At 39.9% G+C, this 21,345-nt stretch overlaps 1 protein-coding gene across 2 annotated transcripts in view; it reads right to left on the bottom strand.

The window, feature by feature from the left end:
- The window catches only part of LOC143889657 (proline-, glutamic acid/leucine-rich protein), a 34,186-nt gene extending 14,776 nt beyond the window's left edge, over positions 1-19,410 (bottom strand). The window contains exons 1-9 of one of the 2 annotated variants that reach the window (XM_077393937.1): positions 19,004-19,410; positions 18,136-18,252; positions 7,484-7,548; positions 6,013-6,118; positions 2,670-2,741; positions 1,328-1,387; positions 820-949; positions 521-714; positions 145-329 (exon numbers count right to left, since the gene is read on the bottom strand). In XM_077393937.1, coding sequence (XP_077250052.1) covers positions 145-329; positions 521-714; positions 820-949; positions 1,328-1,387; positions 2,670-2,741; positions 6,013-6,118; positions 7,484-7,548; positions 18,136-18,252; positions 19,004-19,270 — 1,196 coding nt within the window. In that variant the 5' untranslated portion in view covers positions 19,271-19,410. The remainder of the gene's footprint in view (positions 1-144; positions 330-520; positions 715-819; positions 950-1,327; positions 1,388-2,669; positions 2,742-6,012; positions 6,119-7,483; positions 7,549-18,135; positions 18,253-19,003) is intronic. The other variant, XM_077393938.1, reaches the window with a different exon arrangement.
- Between the last annotated feature and the right edge of the window lie 1,935 nt (positions 19,411-21,345).

Here is a 21,345-nt window from a genome sequence, read left to right as displayed (position 1 = left end):
CGCAAACTGGTGGCTGGCGAAATAGGGCCTTTGTTAGAGTTGATTGATTGCATCATATGAAGTTCTAGTAGGACATACTTTACCATATGTTTCCTCCAAAAAGCATATTATGCCAATGAAAAATGTATAAGTAAGACTGATCACCTGCGTACTGCCTTAATGACTGCAATCAGAAGATCCAAGCTACACAAATGAAGAACTGGAAGCTCAGCACAGACAAACTCTTGTTGCAAGACTGTCAAAAAGGGCATTAAAGCATGGCACGGTGAACCATCCACCAACAACACCCTTCTAACAAGTGCTAACAAAGGGTAAACGGGAACCGTCACCTGTTTAACAGAAGAACACCAAAAATAAATAAAAATTATGATGTTCCAAATCATAAATTTCAAAAGGAGCCTAAAATATATTGCAAAATGTCATGAACAAAAAAAAACCACAAACCATTTCAATCAGGACTAAGAAAAGAAATTATACTGTATAAAAGAGGAACTATGGTCAAATCAGAGATGTATTCTACCTGGACCGGATAAGGATTAGTAAGCATCATACAACAGCACTGCATTAGGGTAGACACTCTGGGCATTATCAATTGTTCAAACCATGCTGTTGAAGGGACAGAGGTTTCTATGGACATTATTTGACCTCCTAGAGGAGGAGGGGGATCCTTTCCTTGTGGAACCAAGAGTCTAATAGCCTCGGCAGATTTAGTTTCTAGAAAATACACCAAACAGAGATGCGGGTCTTGTCAATACAGGAGCAACAAATAAAAACCATAAAATATTAATCCAATATAGCAATGATAGGGGCAGCTAATACCTTCTTCTAGGCCTTGGAAGGCATCGTTCAGATGCCCATTTATTGAGATCAACATCTTGTGCATCATTATGGACCAGCTATCATCATCACCTCTCGCCTTAGGAAGTAATGCTAAGCACTGGGCTAACTTCTAAAGATAGGAAACCAAAGGAAACGATATTCTTTAGCCAAAGTAGATGACATTTTCATCTACAAGATTTTGCCAAAATTTCGGTGAAATTTCGAAATTTCACTGAAATTTTGGTTGAAATTTCATTTTTCACCCTTATTTACAAACTTTTCCACCGAAATTTAATTATTTCCACAAAAATTGCCGAACATTTCCATGGATTTTTTTAAATACAGAAAATTTTAACCTCATTTTACATGATTTTGGCCAAAATTTCCACCAAAACCGAAATATTTTGATTTCAGTGGTGGCTGAAACTGACACCAAAACCGAAATTTAAAACCTTGCCTTACGGAATGGGAAGAGTGACATAGCACATAAGAAACAAATGCCACTTACCTTGGACATTCTTGCACTGCATTTTCCTGACATAATCTTTGAAACAACACCCGCTTCAATCTGTCACAAATATTATGTTTTAATTTTGGCAGTTTACATTAGCCTGACCAACAGTAATGATTTCAAAGAAGTATATGAAGAACATATCGGATTAGCAATAAATGAAAAGCTATATATAAGCCTATAAGGTAACTTTTATGAGAATTTTGGCATGGTCTTCATTTCACAAAGCAATCAGCTAATGAGGGAGTATTCGCTCTGCATGTTCCTTTGTGTATTATCTATCAATACTGTTGTTAGAGTATAAAAATATTAAATAACGTCATCTCCAACAGCTTAAGATTTTGGAGTAATTGGTTGTTTCACATGGTATCAGTGCAACAGGTTTTGGGTTCGAAACTACTTGATATTAAGAATCCACATGTAATGGCCAACACAAAAGAGGGGCCACATGTGCCACGTGTAGGCCAATCCTAAAAAAAGGAGGGGCCACATGTGAAGGGGAGTGTTAAAGTATAAAAAGATTAAATAACCCCATCTCCAACAGCTTAAGCTTTTGGAGTAATTGGTTGTTTCACAACTGTCTTATCACCTACTGAATGCCACTCTAAAACTGGGTACCTTTTTGCTACTTGGTGGCAATTTGAGAAAAAAAAATTCAGTATAGCCAACACTCAGTATGATCATCTATGCCAATGGTCTGCCAAAAAAGTCAAAGACTTGAGAAGATATTTCAGAACACTGAAATAAGGTGAGCTTGCCACCAGAGTATGACCTTCAATCAAGTGTTAGTTCACTGAGTAGTAGTTTGTTGACAGCTCTTTTTTATGATCCACACTAGCATGGACACAAACACAATAGAACGGTTTTAATATTAGGACATTATCTGAATTTCTTGAAAGAGGGAGAGCCTTGGTGCAACGGTAAGGTTGCTATTGTGACCTGGTGGTCACGGGTTCGAGTCACGGAAACAGCCTCTCTGCAAAGCACGGGAAGACTGCGTACATCTAGCCCTCCCCAGACCCTGCAATGGCGGGAGCCTCGTGCACTGGGCCTCTATCTGAATTTCTTGTAATAAATTCTTTCAGATAAAAGAGAAAATCATGAATAGAGACGACAACAATAAAAACTCAATTTGATAAAAGAGTACCATTAGAATATCAGTGGGGCTTGAAAACAATGGGCATAGCTCACGTTTTCTTTAAAATCTGATTTTATCATGATACATGCATGACCCAATATAAAGAAGCAAACTCAAACCACAAAAATTGGTTCATTAAACAATGTACATAAAGTCATAAAGGCTCTTATAAAAGGGGAAAAAATAGTAAGTACAACTCACACTGTCATAGTGACGATGAATTGAAGATGGAAAGAAAGATATGAGGGTGCATAACAAATCGACAGATCCTTCCTGCACAATGAATCACCAGAATGAAGAAAATAACTTATAAAGCAAAATAATTTATAAGTCGGAAAGCCATGCATGACTGATGAGATGGGAAGGCCAATTAGAAAATGATATTTAGAAGTTGTGTAGAGTTTTCTAGAGACACCAATCCTCAAAGCTACATTCTAAAGGTCTAAAGGCAGGACCTTTTACAAAAAGAGGTAGCCAAGAGGTTGGTAAATGATATTTGGATGCTGTACAATGATTAAGTGGAAATGCAAATTTTCTGAAATACTTTGTTTTGTCTTAAAGTCAGCTAGATTTGGGATTTCTTTAAACATATGAGAGAATGATATGTGGATGAGATAGTAGTAGAACAGACAGTCACAGCCATGGAATTAAGAAATTCAAACCCAAGTGAAACATTGAAATACTTAAAAAAGAATAGCAATACAATGTACAAGAAGGGTATTAGGTGCTTTTCAATGTGAAAATCAGTACCAGTGCAAAGCATAACTTGCATATGTTTCAAATCTCATGATTAATTAAAATCTCCCTATACATAATGTAAATAGACCTTTTTTTACCTCAAAAATTCCTTCCCAGACATAGAAACTCTAGACCTTTTCTACACACTTTCTAACTTCAACACACTTCTAAAACAGTACCAAAACAAGCTGGATTTTTAATAAAGAATCCAAGTCTCCTATAAAAATAATCTTTATATGATTATGTCCTAATATGTTTCTGACTATAACCATAAATCAGTCCAAATTCAACATTTCTACTTCAACTTAATCATCTTCAATTCAAAAGAATAACTCTAGAAGCTTCAACCTTTAGTGGGTTTTGCCTTGGCTAGTCGGTTGTCAAATTGAGGCCTGGACTTTTGACCCGCCGCCTGCGAGAGGTAGATCGCTTTGGAGTTCTATCTCCCTACCACTGGATGTACCATTTGGAAGGAGAGAAACTGGAAGATTTTCATCAGTAAGGCAAAGTCAATAGGTATGCATAAGGATATCAATTTTCAGCCAAGTGGTTAGGTGCATGGCTAGCTCAAACTCCTCTGGTGTGTCTATTTTGGGAGTTACAGTGGATGTGGGAATACTATCAATTGACTGTGGTCTCTAAGGAGATTCTCTCCTCTCGTTGGTTGCCGCCCCTAGAGATTTTTTTTCAAGAGTAATCTTGGGCTTGTTGGAATCGGCAAGGTGTGGCCTACGATAAGTAATATCATTTTCAGGCTAGACCATATTAGGCCTGAGGGACTATAACGAGGTGGTGGTCATGGAGTTGAGAAGGGGCCTTGCTCGATGCTTGTCTTTTCAGCTCGAACCCCTTATCCTGGAAGGGGATTCTAGCAACATGATAATGTCATTGAACTCCAAGGCAGCCATTCGTTCGGGGGTTGTGGACTTCATTGAAGAGATAATGGATCTTGTTGAGGGCCATAGGATTTCCTTCCAACCCACTCTTGGATCTGCCAATGACTACACATACACCCTCGAGATAGAGGGAGTATTCTCTTAGTATCTCCCAAGAGAATACTCCGAACTCACTCTGCACCACTGCCCACCGAATAATAGAGGAAAAGATCACCTAAAAAACACCCATGGTGAACTAGCAATCCTCTTGGAAATCCTTCGGTTTCTCTCCTTGCACACCACCCAAAGCATAACAGAAATATTGCTCCACAAAATCATTCCTCTGACAGGCCAAGGGGAAAAGACCCAAGCCCCAATCAGCTTCGCTAATCAGCCCAAAAAGGTGGAACAAGAGACACCAAATCTCACACGTAAACCACAATAGATCAAAAGATAGTTGACCCTTTCTTCTGCAGTGCTGCACATGATATAGTGGTTAATAATAACCCAATTCTTGCTTCCCGAGCGACCGGCAATGAAGATTTTTCAAGTAATGCCATCCAGCAATGCATAGACGTCCCACACCAGCCAATAGGTTGGAAAGAGTGGATATTATTGTCTACATATCATGACATTCTAATGATTGTGAATGTTCTACTTACTGCCGACATTAAGAGACCAGTTGCATCTTATTTAATTCTTATGACAGCTGGAATAAATGTGAAGCAACTTTGAGGAAACATTTCGGTCCAAAATTTCGGATTTCGGTTGGGACCAAAACAAGAATTTCCCAAAATCCAAAATTTTAGATTTCCCAAATTTCGGCAGAAATTTCAGGTGAAATTTCAGCAAATTGAATTTTTTTTTTCAAAAATATCTTATTTTTCCAAAATTTTGGCTGAAATTTCCGAAATAATAAATAATACTTTTTTTTACCGGATTTTGGCCTAAATTTCCAAGGGCGAAACAAAGACCGAAACCGAAATTTAAATCCATGGTCGAGAGCACAATCTGCTCTAGAACTATTAATGGAAGGATTCCCAAGACGTGAAAGGTTTAAGAGACCCAGCCCTGGCTGACATTGCAACAGGCCAAACCTACAAGAGTCAAGCCTAAAATGCCCATTTTGCTAAGCCTGGGCACATTCTAGACCAAAAAATCCTGGCCTATATGCAAAGCCCGAACAGATCCTATGAATTAGAGGCCATATATTTGGTTTTACTTACAGAGAGAATTTAATGTGAAACTGTAACTGAGTTTTCCTTTTTTTAAGCAATACATAAAATAAATATAAAATGAAAGTTTCTATCATTTGGCTATGATATTCTTCTTATATGTGACGAGCAAAAAATAGTTAGCACTAAGTTATAAGCAATAATTCACGATTCAATGAGTATTTCAAGTTTTTTTTTTTAAATAGCGAAATTCAATGATAATAAATTTGTAGTTAAAGTTATTGTACATCCATAATTCATAGATACATGTATCAGTTAGCAACTATTAAAAATAGGATGTAAACACTAAAAATAGTATCATACTGAACTCTAATATCATGGCATTGTTATATAATTACTATAGAACAGCAGCACGACCCGTTGACAGTCTTAATCAGCACTGTATCTTTCCATCCAATTTATGAATTTTGTACAATAAATAAAAAGTTAAGCAAGGTGGAACATCATTAAGAGCTCAAACAGTTACCAAAAAACATCTATTTTGCTGATAAAAATGTCTCAAATTTTTTTTACTTCAAATATATTAAGTGGTAGTGGATTCAACGAAGGAGAATAGTTGCATGACTTAAAGAGAAGAATCATAAAACTTCAAAGACTTCAATGACATGTATCAAGAGATTAGCAGGAACTCCTGTTTTCCTCTAAGGTATAATGACCATAGCAAGCAATAATAGAACAATGAAAGAAACTACTAACCCATACAGTCTCCGAGCCATCTTCAGTTAATAACTTCAGAACTGATGGAATAAGCCTCACAGCGTGAGATGTGGCATCTTTCTTTACGCTTGAAAAACCACCCAACCTGATCTCCAAAATAGGTCATGTAGGAAAGTAAGTAGATCTTGAACAAAATTAATACAAGAAAGTTTCAAACAATAAAAAAAACATAGTTTCTCACACCCAAACATGAACAATGATTAGTTGTATTGTAAGGAAAAATTTATGTATGAGGAGATGTGGATCCAAATCATAGAACACAACAGATTCCTTATGAAATTGTGCCATTTTTTGTAGCAGATGATCTATGCGTAGTTTAACATCTTTTTTTTTGGAAAAGTAACGATTTTTATTCCAGTGAATCACCAAGACGATACAACAAGGGGACAAGTAGTATAACATCTAGATATATCGATAATAGTACATGTCTGTGCACATATTATTACATAAGCATATTCATTAACTTTATAAGACATTGTTATCACATCTAAATCAACATACATAATTGTATACATATCTACATTACTACATATATATAATTTTTCCACTTATCCATGTAAAATCATTTATATTAAAAGATATCGCTATAGCAGACAGGCCATCCTAACTCATTGTCATGGATAGATCTTATACATATCATATTTCAGTTATAACCAACGTTTTAAATTCCGGTTTCAACTGTCACGGAAATAGAAATGATTAGGTTTCGGTTGGAAATGTTGATGGAAATCTTGTAAAATCACGATGACGTATGGAAACATAGTCAAATGATAGAATTTTAAGATGAAACTTCAGGAAATGCTAGAATAAGCACACATATACACTTTGAAACCATCAAATAAGCAAGAAAGTCATCCATAATGGTTTAATATCGAACATCTACTGACATGCGTTGTCAACCACATCTCATAGTTTAATATATACCATATCTCACTTGCAATTAATATAAATATTTATCCATAATATATGCACCGTATTTCACGTCCAATTTATACAAATATAATTAATATACCATGAATACACTTATGGTTTTGCTTTCGGCATGCGTCTCGATTTCAGTAGAAATTTAAATCCACGGTTATAACTGACGTAGTGTTATATCAAATCTACCTGTCACAATTTTGGATTTTCTGTTGGATTGACAAAAATCCTTTCCTTTGCTTGTAGTTATTTCACTTATTTGCATTTGTTCATTCCAATATTTTTGCGCCAAATAATAGGCAAGTTTGGGTTTTCTTTGCTCACTTAGTTTAGCCACAAACATGTACGACTATGTACATGTCCGTGCAACACTAGAATGAGAATCTTAATGATGAACATGTTGAATACTCCCAACAAATTAATTATGTTCCCAAAAGGAAAATTTCTAATACCAATCACTAACATAAAAGCATGACAAAGTTGTGGCCAAAAAAAAGTTGTTTCTATATCAGGCAATGAAAAACCAAACCTTGTGAACAGATCCGATAGGGAAGCACAAGAAGCCACCTTAACAAAATGAGAATCTGATGGTGGCTGCTTCAAACAGAAGAAATATCACATAATCAATACAACTCTCGCGTCAGGAAAGAAAACAAATAATACTCTACTAATTAGAACTTGAATTCGAAATGAACATTTGTAGGAAATGCAGTGTATCGGCATTAGGAAATTTCCCATCAAGGGAAGAAAGAAATAATGTATTTATATAGAGATATTTGCTGTAAAAGACTGGGATGCATCAAATTTGACATGTTTTGAGATGAAAAAGGTTTTACACAACCTAATTTTTCCATAACTGAAGAATGAGAAGAATATGACAGACAATCTTAAGCTTTAGATTTTTCAAAAGAATCAAGTCCAAGCAACACTAGCTTTGACGGCGAAAAGGGTCCGGAGGTCATGTGAAAGAACTACGGTTTGATATAACACTTGAAAGATAACTAAGGTCAAGGACAGCTCGCACCTTCGCCTCAAGGCAGCCCAGTGCACGAGGCTCCCCCCATTGCGGGGTCTGGGGAGGGCTAGATGTACGCAGCATTACCCCTGCTTTGCAGAGAGGCTGTTTCCATGACTCGAACCCGTGACCACCAGGTCACAATGAAGCAACCTTACCCGTGACCACCAGGCTCCCGCCAAGGCTCACACCTCATGAGTTAAAAACACCTATGGGGCCTGAGAAGAGCCCCCCCCCCCCCCCCCCCCCCCGGCCCCTGCATCCCTATGCACACCTCCAATCCCTACACATGGTAGAGCCCTCAAAATTAAGCCCAAATTAAGCTTAAATTGTCCAGGAAGTGGAGGCTTCCACTCCATAGAAGGAGGGATCCAAAGCTTTGAACTAAAGTAAATCTCCCTCCAACCATGCCAAAGGTTGGAAGCGCATACGAATCTGAAAGACAGAATGATCCTAACCCACGATATGGTTAAGGCAATAGCTTTGAGGAAGACAAGAGAGGCGCTTTTCACAAATCCTTTAAACACACGAGCGTTTCTCTCTTTCCAAGTGACCCAGAAGAATGTTAGAAGAGAAACTTTCCATATCTCTGGCGTCTGATGGGCGGCTGGTAAGCGCTTCGGAGAGATTCGGAGTTGGGTGGTATCGGACTGGGAGTTCTTCTCCAGTTAGCCGAAACTGGTTGTCCCCTATTTCTCGCCATTTCAGCCTCGAACTCTTCCCTCTCCGATCCTGTTACTGAAGTTTCCGACGTCGAAGTTTCAACGGTGTATACATCAGGCTCATCGTATTCCTCTTCTGTTTCTTCTGATCCATCTTCTTCTGTATCTTCCGCTCCGGTATTATTATCCATTTCCGTGTCTTCGTGGGTATCGGAATCGGAATCCGGTGGAGTGAATCTGTCTTCTGGTCTGCACATTTTTTTGAAAGGTGGAGGTTTCAGTGCGGTCTGTTCAGCGCGGTGTGGCTAACCGTTTCTATAGATGGAGGAATTTGTCAAGAAAATGAACTCAAATGGGCAGGAGCGGAACCTGGGGCGGTTTGCTTTTCAACCCCGTCCCTGGAATAACAATCGGTATTCCGTGGCAAAAGAGTTCCTATCAGGGAGGAAAATCCATTAGGAGACATGGAAAGTTAAACTTAGTAAAAGAGATGAAAGATTGGTTCGGGTGGCACAAAGAAGAAAAGAAAGCAATTTAGGGGATTGGAAATGTTCCAAGTGCAAATTTATCAACTTTAGAAGACGGGTGGAATGTTACAGATGCCGGAAAGTTTGGTCAGGTTTTGACATCGACTTACCCTCTTCCTTTGCAAAAGTCACCCCAGTTATCGCCTTCAAGGATAAGTTGCCAGAATCCACGCCTAAGGTAGCGGCTAGTGGGCAGGAGTCCAAGTTCATAGGGGTGTTCTCCAACGCAGAGCGTAATGAGGAGGGTTTTGTTAACTATGCTGGTGAACCAGAAGATAGTGAGGCTTCAGTTTTATGTCCAGAAGAAATTTGGGCAGAATCAATCACTTTAGATTCCCAGTTCAGTATTGTGAACACTCTATGGGGAAAGACTAAAGGAGGAATTATTATCGAAGCAGAGGAGATTCAAAGGTGGTTGGAAAGGACATCCGGTAACACAGGCAGCTTACAGGTTTACAAGGTGGCTCATCGGGAGTTTGCGATTGCCTCCTCTCTCATCCTCTTACTGGACTCGTATAAGGATCAATGGGTAAAGGATGAAGATAGTCCTTTCGAAAGGATATCTGTGTGGAAGGATAGATTCACAGGGAAGTTCTTATCTTCGTGGTGGTCGATCAAAGGCCTGGCTTCTCACGCTTGGTCGGCGGTTAATTTCAGAAAGGTGGGATGCAGAATCGGGAGAGTGCTAGCGACAGATGGGTCTTGCGAACAGGGTAATGGTATGTGACAGCTTTGATACTATTAATGGTATCTATTTCCGCTCCCGATGTCATCAAAATTCCGGTGTGTATAGACGAAACTGTATTCTGGGTGGCGGTAGAACGATGTTATACTCGCCCTTGGCTAAATGACGTTCGTGAATCGGAGGAAACGGCCGAAATGTTTGTTCAAACGCCGGCTGGTTTAATAGTGAAGAATGGCGGAGACTTGCCGGAGAAGAGGGGTGCGCAGTCTAGCAAGCCAGGCGGAGAAATACTTCCTTGCGCCTCTTCCTCTTATAGTATGCAATGCGACGTGTCCTCTGTTCGTAGAGGTAGCTTGAGCTATAAAGGGATAGTATACGGCGATTCGATCGTTGAGAAGATGGCCATGCAGAGGGATAGCGTGGAGGGATCTCTCTCGTCTACAGTATGGCGTGCATCAGAGGTAGATTTCTCGAAAGAGGTGGAGACGCTTATCCCTTTGATAGACATCGTAGATCCTCAGCCGTTGGATGAGCAATTGTTGCAGACGGATTCTCAGCCACAGGATGAGCTATTTGCGTTGAAGGGCCCATCTTCGCAGATATTTCCTTCTCCTATCCCGTCGTTCTGTGGATCTAGCCATTCAATCATTCCGTTTGAATCCTCTCCGTTGGGAAGTATTGTGGGATCTAGATCGGCGGACCTTTTTAACCTGTGTTGTATGGAGGCCCAAAGCCCACGCGACCTGATGGATTTTATGGATATTTCGGTCCATGGACTCTCTATAGACTATCCGAGCGGGATCGTAAGCGCGGAAGATTCCCAAATTCAGTTGAAAGTTCCTGCAATTTCTTCTCCCTCGCTTCTAGTCAACTGGTCTGTGCAAGCCAAGGGTTTTTCGCCCTTTCTATCACCAAGTATGGGGACCCGAGGGGAAGTCGGGATCATAGGCGAACCTAATATTATATGTAATCTATTGGACGAGTTTGCAGAAGCCTCTCGGGAAGCAACCAACTCCGAGGCGGGCTTTCAGGGCGATGTTTTAGTGACAAAGGGGAGGCAAGGTCAGCTCCTGTTGCAAAGTGGGGAGGTGAATGAGGTTTTTCCTTCTTCAAATGCATTTTCCAGTAGTTGCGTGCAGACGGAGTGGAGAGTGGGTATCGGCGGGGAGGATCATAGGGACCCAGAAGACTCTTTTTGGTCCGAAAACAGGAGTAATAACTTGGCGGTGGTTATTTCTCAGCAGGACGATCCAAAACCCATTTCCTGGGTTGATCCTAAAGCTCAGATTCTGGAGGTGTTTGTTAACCACATCATTTCTACAAGCAGGGCCTTGGGCTTAACTTACTCCGGCACAGAGGATCAATTAATTGATTTATTCAGGGTTGCAGAGGGAAGAGAGTTAGATCAGCGAATGTTATCCGATCCTTCCAGCTTAGAGGGGATCAAGAAGATGCTGCGGGAACTAGCTAAACTTAAATCTGATGTTAATTATGAAGGGTCTCATGGTAATATCCCTAAATCTTCCAATAGGAAAAACAGTAGAAGAGAAGGTCCAAGGGGTCTGTTACCAATTCAACCGGTGTGTCCATGAAGATAATTTCTTGGAATGTGAACGGTTTGGGGTCTTTGGAAAAAAAGGCCCAAGTTAAAGGAGTTGTAAAAGAAAATAAACCTGTTGTAGTCTGTATTCAAGAAACAAAGTTGGGGGGGGGGGGGGGGGGGGGAGCTTAGGTGCGAATGCGAATTGGGAATTCTTGGCCTTGGACGCCATTGGAGCTGCAGGGGGCGTCCTTGTGATGTGGGATCAATCAAGGTGGGAAGTACAAGATTCTTGGATAGGCAAGTTTTCAGTTTCAATCGTATTGAGGCAAGTGGGGGAACCTCTTTTGGTAACCTTCACAGGCATTTATGGTCCAACAGTGAGGAATGACAAGGTCAAGTTATGGGAAGAATTAGCCGTAGTCAGGAATATGTGGGGCCATCCATGGTGCATGGGGGGGGGGGGGGATTTTAATGAAGTTAGATGGGTCGAAGAAAGGATGGGGTGCAGTAGATCCAATCAGTATATGGGTGACTTTTCAGATTTTATAGCTAGGCATGAATTGATTGATATTCCATTGTCGGGTGCTAAATTTACTTGGTCTAGACACTCCAGAAAGAGTCGGCTTGATCGGTTTTTGTTCTGCCCAGAGTGGTTGTCTATTTTTCCGGACTCCTATCAAAAGGCTCTTATTCATTCGGTCTCGGATCACTGCCCCCTTATGCTGGATCCGAGATTGGGTTCTTGGGGTCCATCTCCTTTTAGATTCGATCTGGCTTGGTTGCAAATTCCTCAGATGGTGGAATTGATGGGGGGATGGTGGGTATCTCACCAGGCAGACGGGGCTGCGGATTTTGTCATAGGGGAAAAGCTCAGAGCGGTCAAAAAGAAACTCAAAGAATGGAACTCTAATAGACTGGGGGAACGATCAGGAAGGAAATTGTGGTTAGTAGACCGCATTCGTGAGATCTCTTTGTCAGATGAGGAGGGGACTGCTGCAGAGGAAGAGCTGTTAGAGTTGGGTCGTTACAAGGACGAACATCGAAGTCTTCTATTGCAGGATGAAATATCTTGGAGGCAGAAATCAAGAGCTTTATGGTTAAAGAAGGGGGACAAAAACACAGCTTATTTTCACTGCATCGCTAGTGCGAGGAGGCGAAACAATCATATAGCGGCTCTTGATGTTGACGGTGTTTCTTCATTCAATCGGGGTGTCATCACCAAGGAAATTCTGGATTTCTCTAGGTCTTTATATTCCTCGGAAGCCATTGTGAGACCGGTATTAGATGAAGTGCATTTTAAAGTTCTAGACGAGCACAGCAGGTGTGCGCTGGAAAGGCCTTTCTCGGATGAAGAGGTAGAGACTGGCGTTTTTTCGATGGATCGCGATAAAGCTCCCGGGCCGAATGGTTTTGTCTGGCTTTCTTCCAATCTTGTTGGGAGTATGTTAAAGGGGACATCTTTTCATTTTTCAAGGTCTTCTTCGAAGGGATGGAGTTGGATAGAGGTACTGGAGCGTCGTTCATAGCTTTGTTGCCAAAAATTAAAGGAGCGGTGAAGGTCTCGGATTTTCGTCCTATTAGTCTAGTTGGTTGTCTTTATAAAGTTTTGTCAAAAATATTGGCTGACAGACTAAAAGTGGTTCTTCCCTCAATTATCTCGTTGAATCAGTGTGCTTTTGTCAGCCAGAGGCAGATTTTGGATTGCTCTCTTGTGGCCAATGAAACGGTGGATTGGATGTTTAAGTCGGGTTCTGCGGGTGTTGTGTGCAAACTTGACATGGAAAAAGCGTATGATAGAGTTGAATGGCATTGTTTGGACCATTTCCTTGGGAAAATGGGATTTGGGAATCGTTGGCGGGGGTGGATAAAAAGTTGCTTATCGTCGACTTGGTTCTCCATCCTTATTAATGGTTCTCCAAAAGGATTTTTTAGATCGTCTCGAGGCTTGAGGCAAGGGGACCCTTTATCTCCTTTCCTGTTCGTTATCGTTGCTGAAGTTTTGAGTCTCTTAATGGAGAAAGGCAAATCCGTGGGATTAGTTGAAGGGATTCAATGCAGCCCGAACGGCTTCGAAGTGTCTCATTTGCAATTTGCAGATGATACCCTTTTATTTAGTCCCCCCCAGATTTCTAAAATATTGAATCTTAAGGCAGTTTTGAGGTGCTACGAAATCATCACTGGTCAAAGATCGAACTTTTCAAAGTCCAGAATGTATGCTGTGAATGTGGGGGAGGAGGAAGCAAAGAATTTGGCGAATCTCATGGGATGCTTTTTGGATAGGTTCCTTTCTTCTTATCTTGGTCTCCCTTTGGGAGGTGGCAGACCGAAAATAGGTTCGTGGGCGCCCATTGTGGAAAGAATCGAAAGTAGGCTAGATACATGGAAGAAGAGTTTGGTATCAAAAGGGGGACGATTGACCTTGATAAAGGCTGTGCTGTCGAATATCCCTATTTACCAATTATCATTATTCAAGTGCCCTGTTTCTATTGCAAAGCGAATCGAATTAATTCAGCGGAGGTTTTTGTGGGGAGGTTCAAAGGAAAAAAAGAGTTTCTCTTTGGTCTCCTGGGACGATGTTTGTAAGCCGGTTCTCGGCGGAGGTTTGGGGCTCCGTAAGATCAAACAGGTAAATGACGCTCTCTTGGGGAAATGGCTGAGGAGGTTTGGCGAAGAACAGACTCAGTTATGGGCGAAAGTTGTTGGTGGTAAATATGGCGCAGAAGTGGGTAATTGGAGATCCCTAAACCGATTCAACAAACCAGGCGTGACTCTGTGGAGGGATATTTTGCGATTGAGTCCATGTTTTGACCGCGGCATAAGATATAGAGTATACTCGGGGGATAGAATTTCTTTTTGGAATATGGTATGGTGTTCCGACATCCCTTTAAAAGATTTGTTCCCCGATTTATATGTGGTGGCCAGAGACAAACAAGCTTTAGTCAAAGATTGCTTTGAGTTTCGGGCCAATAAGGTGATATGGAAGCCGATGTTCCGCAGAAATTTCTTCGACAGGGAATTGCTCTCGATGGTTTCTTTTCTTCAGCTCTTGGACGACAACTACATCAGTTCATCAGGGGCGGATAAAAGGCTCTGGGTGTGGGACTCATCGGGTTATTTTTCGGTAAAATCTTTCTACAAAGGACTGTATCCGTGCGCGGCAAATCGGTATGTGGCAAAAGTGTGGAAGATAAAGGTTCCTCCTAGAATTTGTTTCTTCGGATGGACGGTGATTCAAGGCCGTATTCAAACGGTAGATTTTTTGAGGGCAAGGAATATGATCATAGTCAATCATTATGCTATGTGTATCGAAGCTGGAGAATCAGTGGAGCATTTATTCATCCATTGCAAAGTCGCTCGAGAGGTATGGGGAAGGGTTCTGGCGAGATTCGTCATCGAGTGGGTATTCCCTTCCCAAGTTAAGGATCTATTTGAGGGGTGGGCGTTTAATCCATGGAGATCAAAAGGTAAGGTATTGTGGTCGATTTCATTAATGGCTACGCTGTGGGTTTTGTGGTCGGAAAGAAACAATAGGATTTTCGCTGGGCGCTCAAACTCTCCCTATTACATGTATATCAAGGTAGTAGCCTTATCGATTTCATGGGCAAGGGCACTGCCCATGTTCAAATTTGTTTCGGCTTTCGACCTGTGGGCGGGATGGAAAGTGGTATGCAACAGTCAAGTACCCACTCCTAAAATCTCTCAGCAATGGGTCAATCCTCCAGTAGGTTTCTCTAAGCTGAATTTTGACGGATCAAGCTTAGGTAACCCTGGTCCAGCTGAGATCGGGGGTGTCTTAAGGAATTCAGAGGGGGATGTTGTGCAGGCTTTTTCCGGGCCTATAGGTGTCGCAGATTCTACCGAAGCTGAAGTCAGAGCCGCTTACCAAGGATTCCTGATGTTAGGAAGCGAGAGGGTAGCGAACACTATCGTGGAAGGAGACTCCGTAAATGTCATTAGGTGGCTTAAGGGTTCGGTGAATCCTCCTTGGAGATTTCTTCGTTTATTCAATGAAATTAAGGATATATCGGTCGGTTGCTCGGTAGATTTCCTTCATGTTAGGCGATCAGCCAATGAAATCGCTGATAGTTTGGCTAAAGCGGGTGTGGTCAAGCAGTCTCTGGAGCTTTTCGACTTTCTCCCCCCTTAATTTCTTTTTGTATTTTTTCCTTTCTTACTGTGTGTAATTCTAGCCTAGTGGGGGGTGCGGGAGGCCTTTTTTCGGTCTATCCCTTTTTAATATATTCAGTTACCATTCAAAAAAAAAAAGATCTTCCCCTTCAGTTTCCATGGAACCAAGGACCAACACTCTAATACGTCAATGAGTTTTTCAGGGAACACCCAGGAGATATTGAATCTTCTCAACAATTTACTCCAAACTTCCCTCGCCATCTTACAATGGATGAAGATATGGTCAACAGATTCCCCTGGCTCAAGACGGAGGGAACAATGGTCGACAATAAGCATATGCTGGCTCTGCATATGGGTGTACAAAGGTAAACTACCTAAATTGACTTTTATACACTGACACATAATTGTAGATGGCATTTACATCTCAATAAACTTATGGCTTATATACACCATAAAATAGTGTATATAAGAGATACACAATGATACATAAAGGCTACTTTCCACAAAGAAATGGTAGGGCCTTTGAGGACAAGGCTTCCTCTCTTGGCTGATTGGCAGGGACAACGGACCTACCTTTACATGAGAAGGGTATCGAAGATGGGGGGGGTGACCTGTCACATGGGGATTCCCCTGGCTCAAGACGGAGGGAACAATGGTCCACAATAAGCATATGCTGGCTCTGCATATGGGTGTAAAAAGGTAAACTACCTAAATTGACTTTTATACACTGACACATAATTGTAGATAGCATTTACATCTCAATAAACTTATGACTTATATACACCATAAAATAGTGTATATAAGAGATACACAATGATACATAAAGGCTACTTTCCACAAAGAAATGGTAGGGCCTTTGGGGACAAGGCTTCCTCTCTTGGCTGATTGGCAGGGACAACGGACCTACCTTTACGTGAGAAGGGTATCGAAGATGGGGGGGTGACCTGTCACACGGGGATTCCCCTGGCTCAAGACGGAGGGAACAATGGTCCACAATAAGCATATGCTGGCTCTACATATGGGTGTAAAAAGGTAAACTACCTAAATTGACTTTTATACACTGACACATAATTGTAGATAGCATTTACATCTCAATAAACTTACGACTTATATACACCATAAAATAGTGTATATAAGAGATACACAATGATACATAAAGGCTACTTTCCACAAAGAAATGGTAGGGCCTTTGAGGACAAGGCTTCCTCTCTTGGCTGATTGGCAGGGACAACAAAGTGCTCTTAGCAAATTGGACATTAGCAGGAGAGAAATTTTGGGGCTATTCGATCAAAACTTCTTTAGGAAGTGGAAGCATATTTTGGAGACCTAAATGAGAGAGAGAGAGAGAGAGAGAGAGAGAAGCTAATTGGGTCCAACTCCCCAAAGGAGAATTGATCAAAATGAACTGTGATGGAAACCCAAAGCCAACAAAAATTGGAGGAGTTTCTAGTGAAGAGAATAGAGCCACCATTCTTTCGTTTTCAGCGCGATCAAGTTGAGACAACTCCAACGCGGTGAAAATTCATGTTGCGTACAAGTATGTTCACAATAAATTTATGCATGACAAAATTATACATAAAAATGGTGGATCAAATTTCTCTCTTTCAATAGGAGGTTTTATTAATATAGGAGGAATGTACACTTTCAGCACTAATGGTCATTAAATTAGATTTTTTAATGAAATAAAATACCTACGTTATTCATCAAAAGGTTTCCTGACAAAAAACTTTTACAAGGCAGAAAAAATTAAATAGTTGTCCTGATGCTTTTTTTTAGAGTCCTTAGTGATGCTTCTTTTGAGAGACCTTAGTACCTGTAGATATTTCTTTCGTGAATCCTTCTAGGAGTAAGAACTGTAAGATTCTTGGATTTAACCTAGAGTTTGATATCTTGAACCTTTAAAGAGTCCTCCCAAATGATAGACTATTTGAGTCGTAGAGAATGCTATACCCTAAATTTTTTCGTAAATAGTCCAACGAGGGAGGAACTCCTTTGATTCATAGAGAATTTGACATCTTGGCTCTCTTATAAAATCTACAATTGTCAACGGTGGACTCACAGGATCGCTACAACACGGTATACATTCCATTCCATCGAATCAGACATTATTAAAAGTAAGATTTCAAAGCAATTCCCTTGCATGAGTGACGAAGAAATCTTCAAAACCATGTTAATCAAGTGGTCAAGAAATGGAAGCCATTTCAAAGCAAATCCTTTGCATGGGTGACGAAGAAATCTTCAAAACCATGTTAATCAACTGGTCAAGAAATGGAAGCCTACATCAACCTCAGAATCATATTAATTATAACAAAATTCAAACAGTTGAGTAAATCAGATTTCTAACTTAAGCATACCAATAATCAAAACTAAAGGTTACAACAAAAGATAGTTTACATCCCTAATAAAGAACCTACAGACCACGTCAAAAATCATAATTTCCTCTAGAAATAGAGAGGACTATCAATAACTATATAATTTCATAGACCAGAAACCAAGTGCTCAAGATCTCCAAGCATATGTAAACAAATAGAAATAGGAATACCCTCAAAGTGTAAGCGCCATATATTGATATCATGAAACAACTCAACATAAAAAAATTCATAGAAGTTGAGATATACAACCTGAATTTGTGAAAGAAGCTTTTGTAACCAAAGAGGGTATGATGCTAGAAAACGATTAGAGCAACACTCTTGAGAAGTCACGCCTAGCAAACAAATGCCCGCCCAACATTTATCTGGCTAAAGCATAAAAAGAGGAGGAAAACAATCTAGTATCAAACAGAACTCAACAAACATGTAATATAATAAGGGGACTGATATCTACACAACCAATATCGATAATCGGACGAATCTTCTTGTTTTACACTTACCTGCTTTCAAAAGCTGTTATAATTTCCAAAAATTCAAACCATCAAATAATAGAAAAAAAATAAACACAACAAATAAAATCAGTAGCATTGTTTAATACTCCATTTCGTGTGCCATTTGATACTCCGTTTATAACTTTTACAGTGAAAAAAACTCCGTTTTTTTTTTTTTTTGTACAAAATTTTTTAAACACGTTTAAATTGCATTTTAGACGTATTAAATGAGTTTTTTTTTTTACCAAAATTTCCCAAACTATATTTTGTAAATGACAAAATTTTAAACGCATTTTTTTGCGGTTCCGTTTTTTTACTGCGTTTTTTTTTTAACCAATGCCATATTAAACTCAAATTCTTCGCGTCCCGTTTTTAGCATGTAAACTGGAATTAAAGAAATTCATATCACAGAAAAAATTGAAAATTTCCAAAAAAAAATAAAAAAGAACAATGTCTAGCATTCAGCATGTATAATTAACGAGATTCCTATCACAGAAAAAATTGAAAAATTCCAAAAAAAAATTAAAAAAAGAACAATGTCTAGCATTTAGCATGTAAACTGGAATTAACGAAATTCATATCACAGAAAAAATTGAAAAAATCCCAAAAAATTAATAATTAAATGTTACCATTTTGCATGAGATGAGTGAGAGCAAGCGCTCGATCCAAGCATCAACAGCAGATTTCCAGCTATCAATCTGCTTAGGATCGATTGGTTCTCGAAAAGATTCGGACAAAAGAGAGTGAGTTTTTACAGAAGAAACTACAGAAGAAAGCTCAGATGGGATCGGAAAAGGGTTTTTTTCATCAGGGAGACGATCTCTTATCAGAGATTTCAGTAATTTTGGCTTCAATCTGATGTCATTCATGTTCTGGAAGTACTCGGAAGGTGCCATTGGAGAGAGAGATGGAGGGCTGAAAATTGAAAAATGGGGGTGCTATTTTGCAAAACCCTAGAACCAGAGACGTTACCCTTGCACTGTAACGGCACTAGGGTTTTGTGAGAAGGAAAAAAGGTCTTGCCGCGTGGAGATCTGAAATGGTCGATTAGTGGGAAACTATATGGTGCGTGGGCGTGAAGTCCAGTAATTTTTAAAAAGTAAAGGGGTTTTGTATCTTCAAAAACCCTAACCCTACTATTCTTCTTCTTGTTTTTTTTTTTTTATGGGTTAACCCTACTATTCTTATGCCTAACAAAACATAACAATGGGCCCACTTCATATGATGATCCAAACCATTCATTTGTTGGCCCAGTGGTGAATAGTCTGTACGCCATAGAAATGACCCTTCGATCGATCTATAGAGGCTTCTATAATCTTGTGGGCTTGTTTACGTTGTGAGCAAACAAATGAACGGTTTGGATCATCCTATGAAGTGGGCCCATTGTTTTGTTTGTTAGTTGGGGTTTTTGAAGACAAGGCGTGAAATCTAGTATTTTCGTGGGGCCCACTTCATCGGATGATCGAAAGTGCTTATTAACGTAAATACTTGCTCCACGTAAATCATATCCAATCCTAACCCTCCAATCTATAGAGGTTTTTATAGTGTACAGTCAATCTACATATCGAGGGTATAGAGGTTTCTATAGGGTTGCGATCATCCTATGGAAATGATTTTGGGGGCAAAACCTATTTACGTTATAGCCCATCAAATGGACGGTTTGGATCATCCTATGGTGTAGACTGTACACTTCATTTTGAAAAATATGAGTGGGGCCTACAATTGGGCCTTAATGTTCCTGTACGACCCACACCATAGGATGATCCAAACCATCCGTTTGATGGGCCACAATGTAAATAGGTTGTGGCCAAAAAACCATTTCCATAGGTTGATCGCAACGCTCCAATCTGTATAGAGGTTTCCATAATATGCATTTTCTCTTTCATCCTGTGGAAATGATATTTTTGGGGTGCAACCTATTTACGTTGTGGCCCATCAAATGGACGGCCTGGATCATCCTATGATGTGGGATCTACAGTTCATTTTGAAAAATATGGGTGGGGGCTACCTTGTTCGAAGATTTCAACAAATTAATTGTTGGGCCCACCTAAGGTTCATGTTGCAAAGAGAGGTTTAGTAGTGTCGATTTAGAAGGAAAATGACATGATTAATTAATTTAGAGGGATATCATCATCGCCACTGATCACACCTTGATCGTAGGATCTTAGCCCTTGATCTTGTTTATCCATTCAAGCTTGTTTTAGAGTTCTACAAAAGAAATGCTAAATTGCTTATGTTTCTACTATTTTTATCTTACATATGGGATGTCCATCTGGCATGGGTTGTGGACCACTTGAGTCACCTCGTGATGGTCTAAAAGATCAACGGTCTCCATTACACATATGTATCTGATGCGGGTCCCATGAATATTGCTTGTGAGACTCCATGAATAATTAGTTCCTAATACTAAGCTCATGTTCGTTTTGGATTTTGAGTCTTTAGAACGGACTGTGAGTCAAAAACTGATTAGTGAACGCACAATCAGTTCTCAAAATCCAAACCAAACCAAACCAGGCTTAAACGTAATTTTGAGTATAATAATCAGTTTTGGGCTCACAATCTGAAACCCTTGAGTTTACACAATCAGTTCTCAAAATCCAAAAGAAACTGAGCCTTATGCCCTGTTCGTTTCAGATTATGACAACCAATCATCAGCCCTAAACCTATTATTCGACTAAAATTTAAATGTAATATGGAGCCCAATAATAGGTTTGGGACTCACAATCGGTTGTCATAATCTCAAACGAACGGGGTCTTAATATTTTGAGTCCAATAATCAGTTTTGTACTCAACATTAATTCTCAAAATCAACAACAAACAGGGCCTAGCTATATCAAGAGTTGGAAACACCAATGGTGATAAGTATAAATAGGGGTAAATTTAGGTTTTTCATACAGACAAATAATACAATTCAAAGGCAAATTTTTGTTTGGGCTGGATCCAATTCTCCCTGCTGGCCAAAATAAATAAA

Source organism: Tasmannia lanceolata, unplaced genomic scaffold (assembly GCF_043159265.1).
Source record: "Tasmannia lanceolata isolate RefF3 unplaced genomic scaffold, GAP_Taslan_0.1 ptg000013l, whole genome shotgun sequence".
NCBI lineage: Eukaryota > Viridiplantae > Streptophyta > Magnoliopsida > Canellales > Winteraceae > Tasmannia > Tasmannia lanceolata.
The sequence above is the reverse complement of the archived record's forward strand: the minus strand, read 5'-3'. Positions and strand labels throughout refer to the sequence as shown.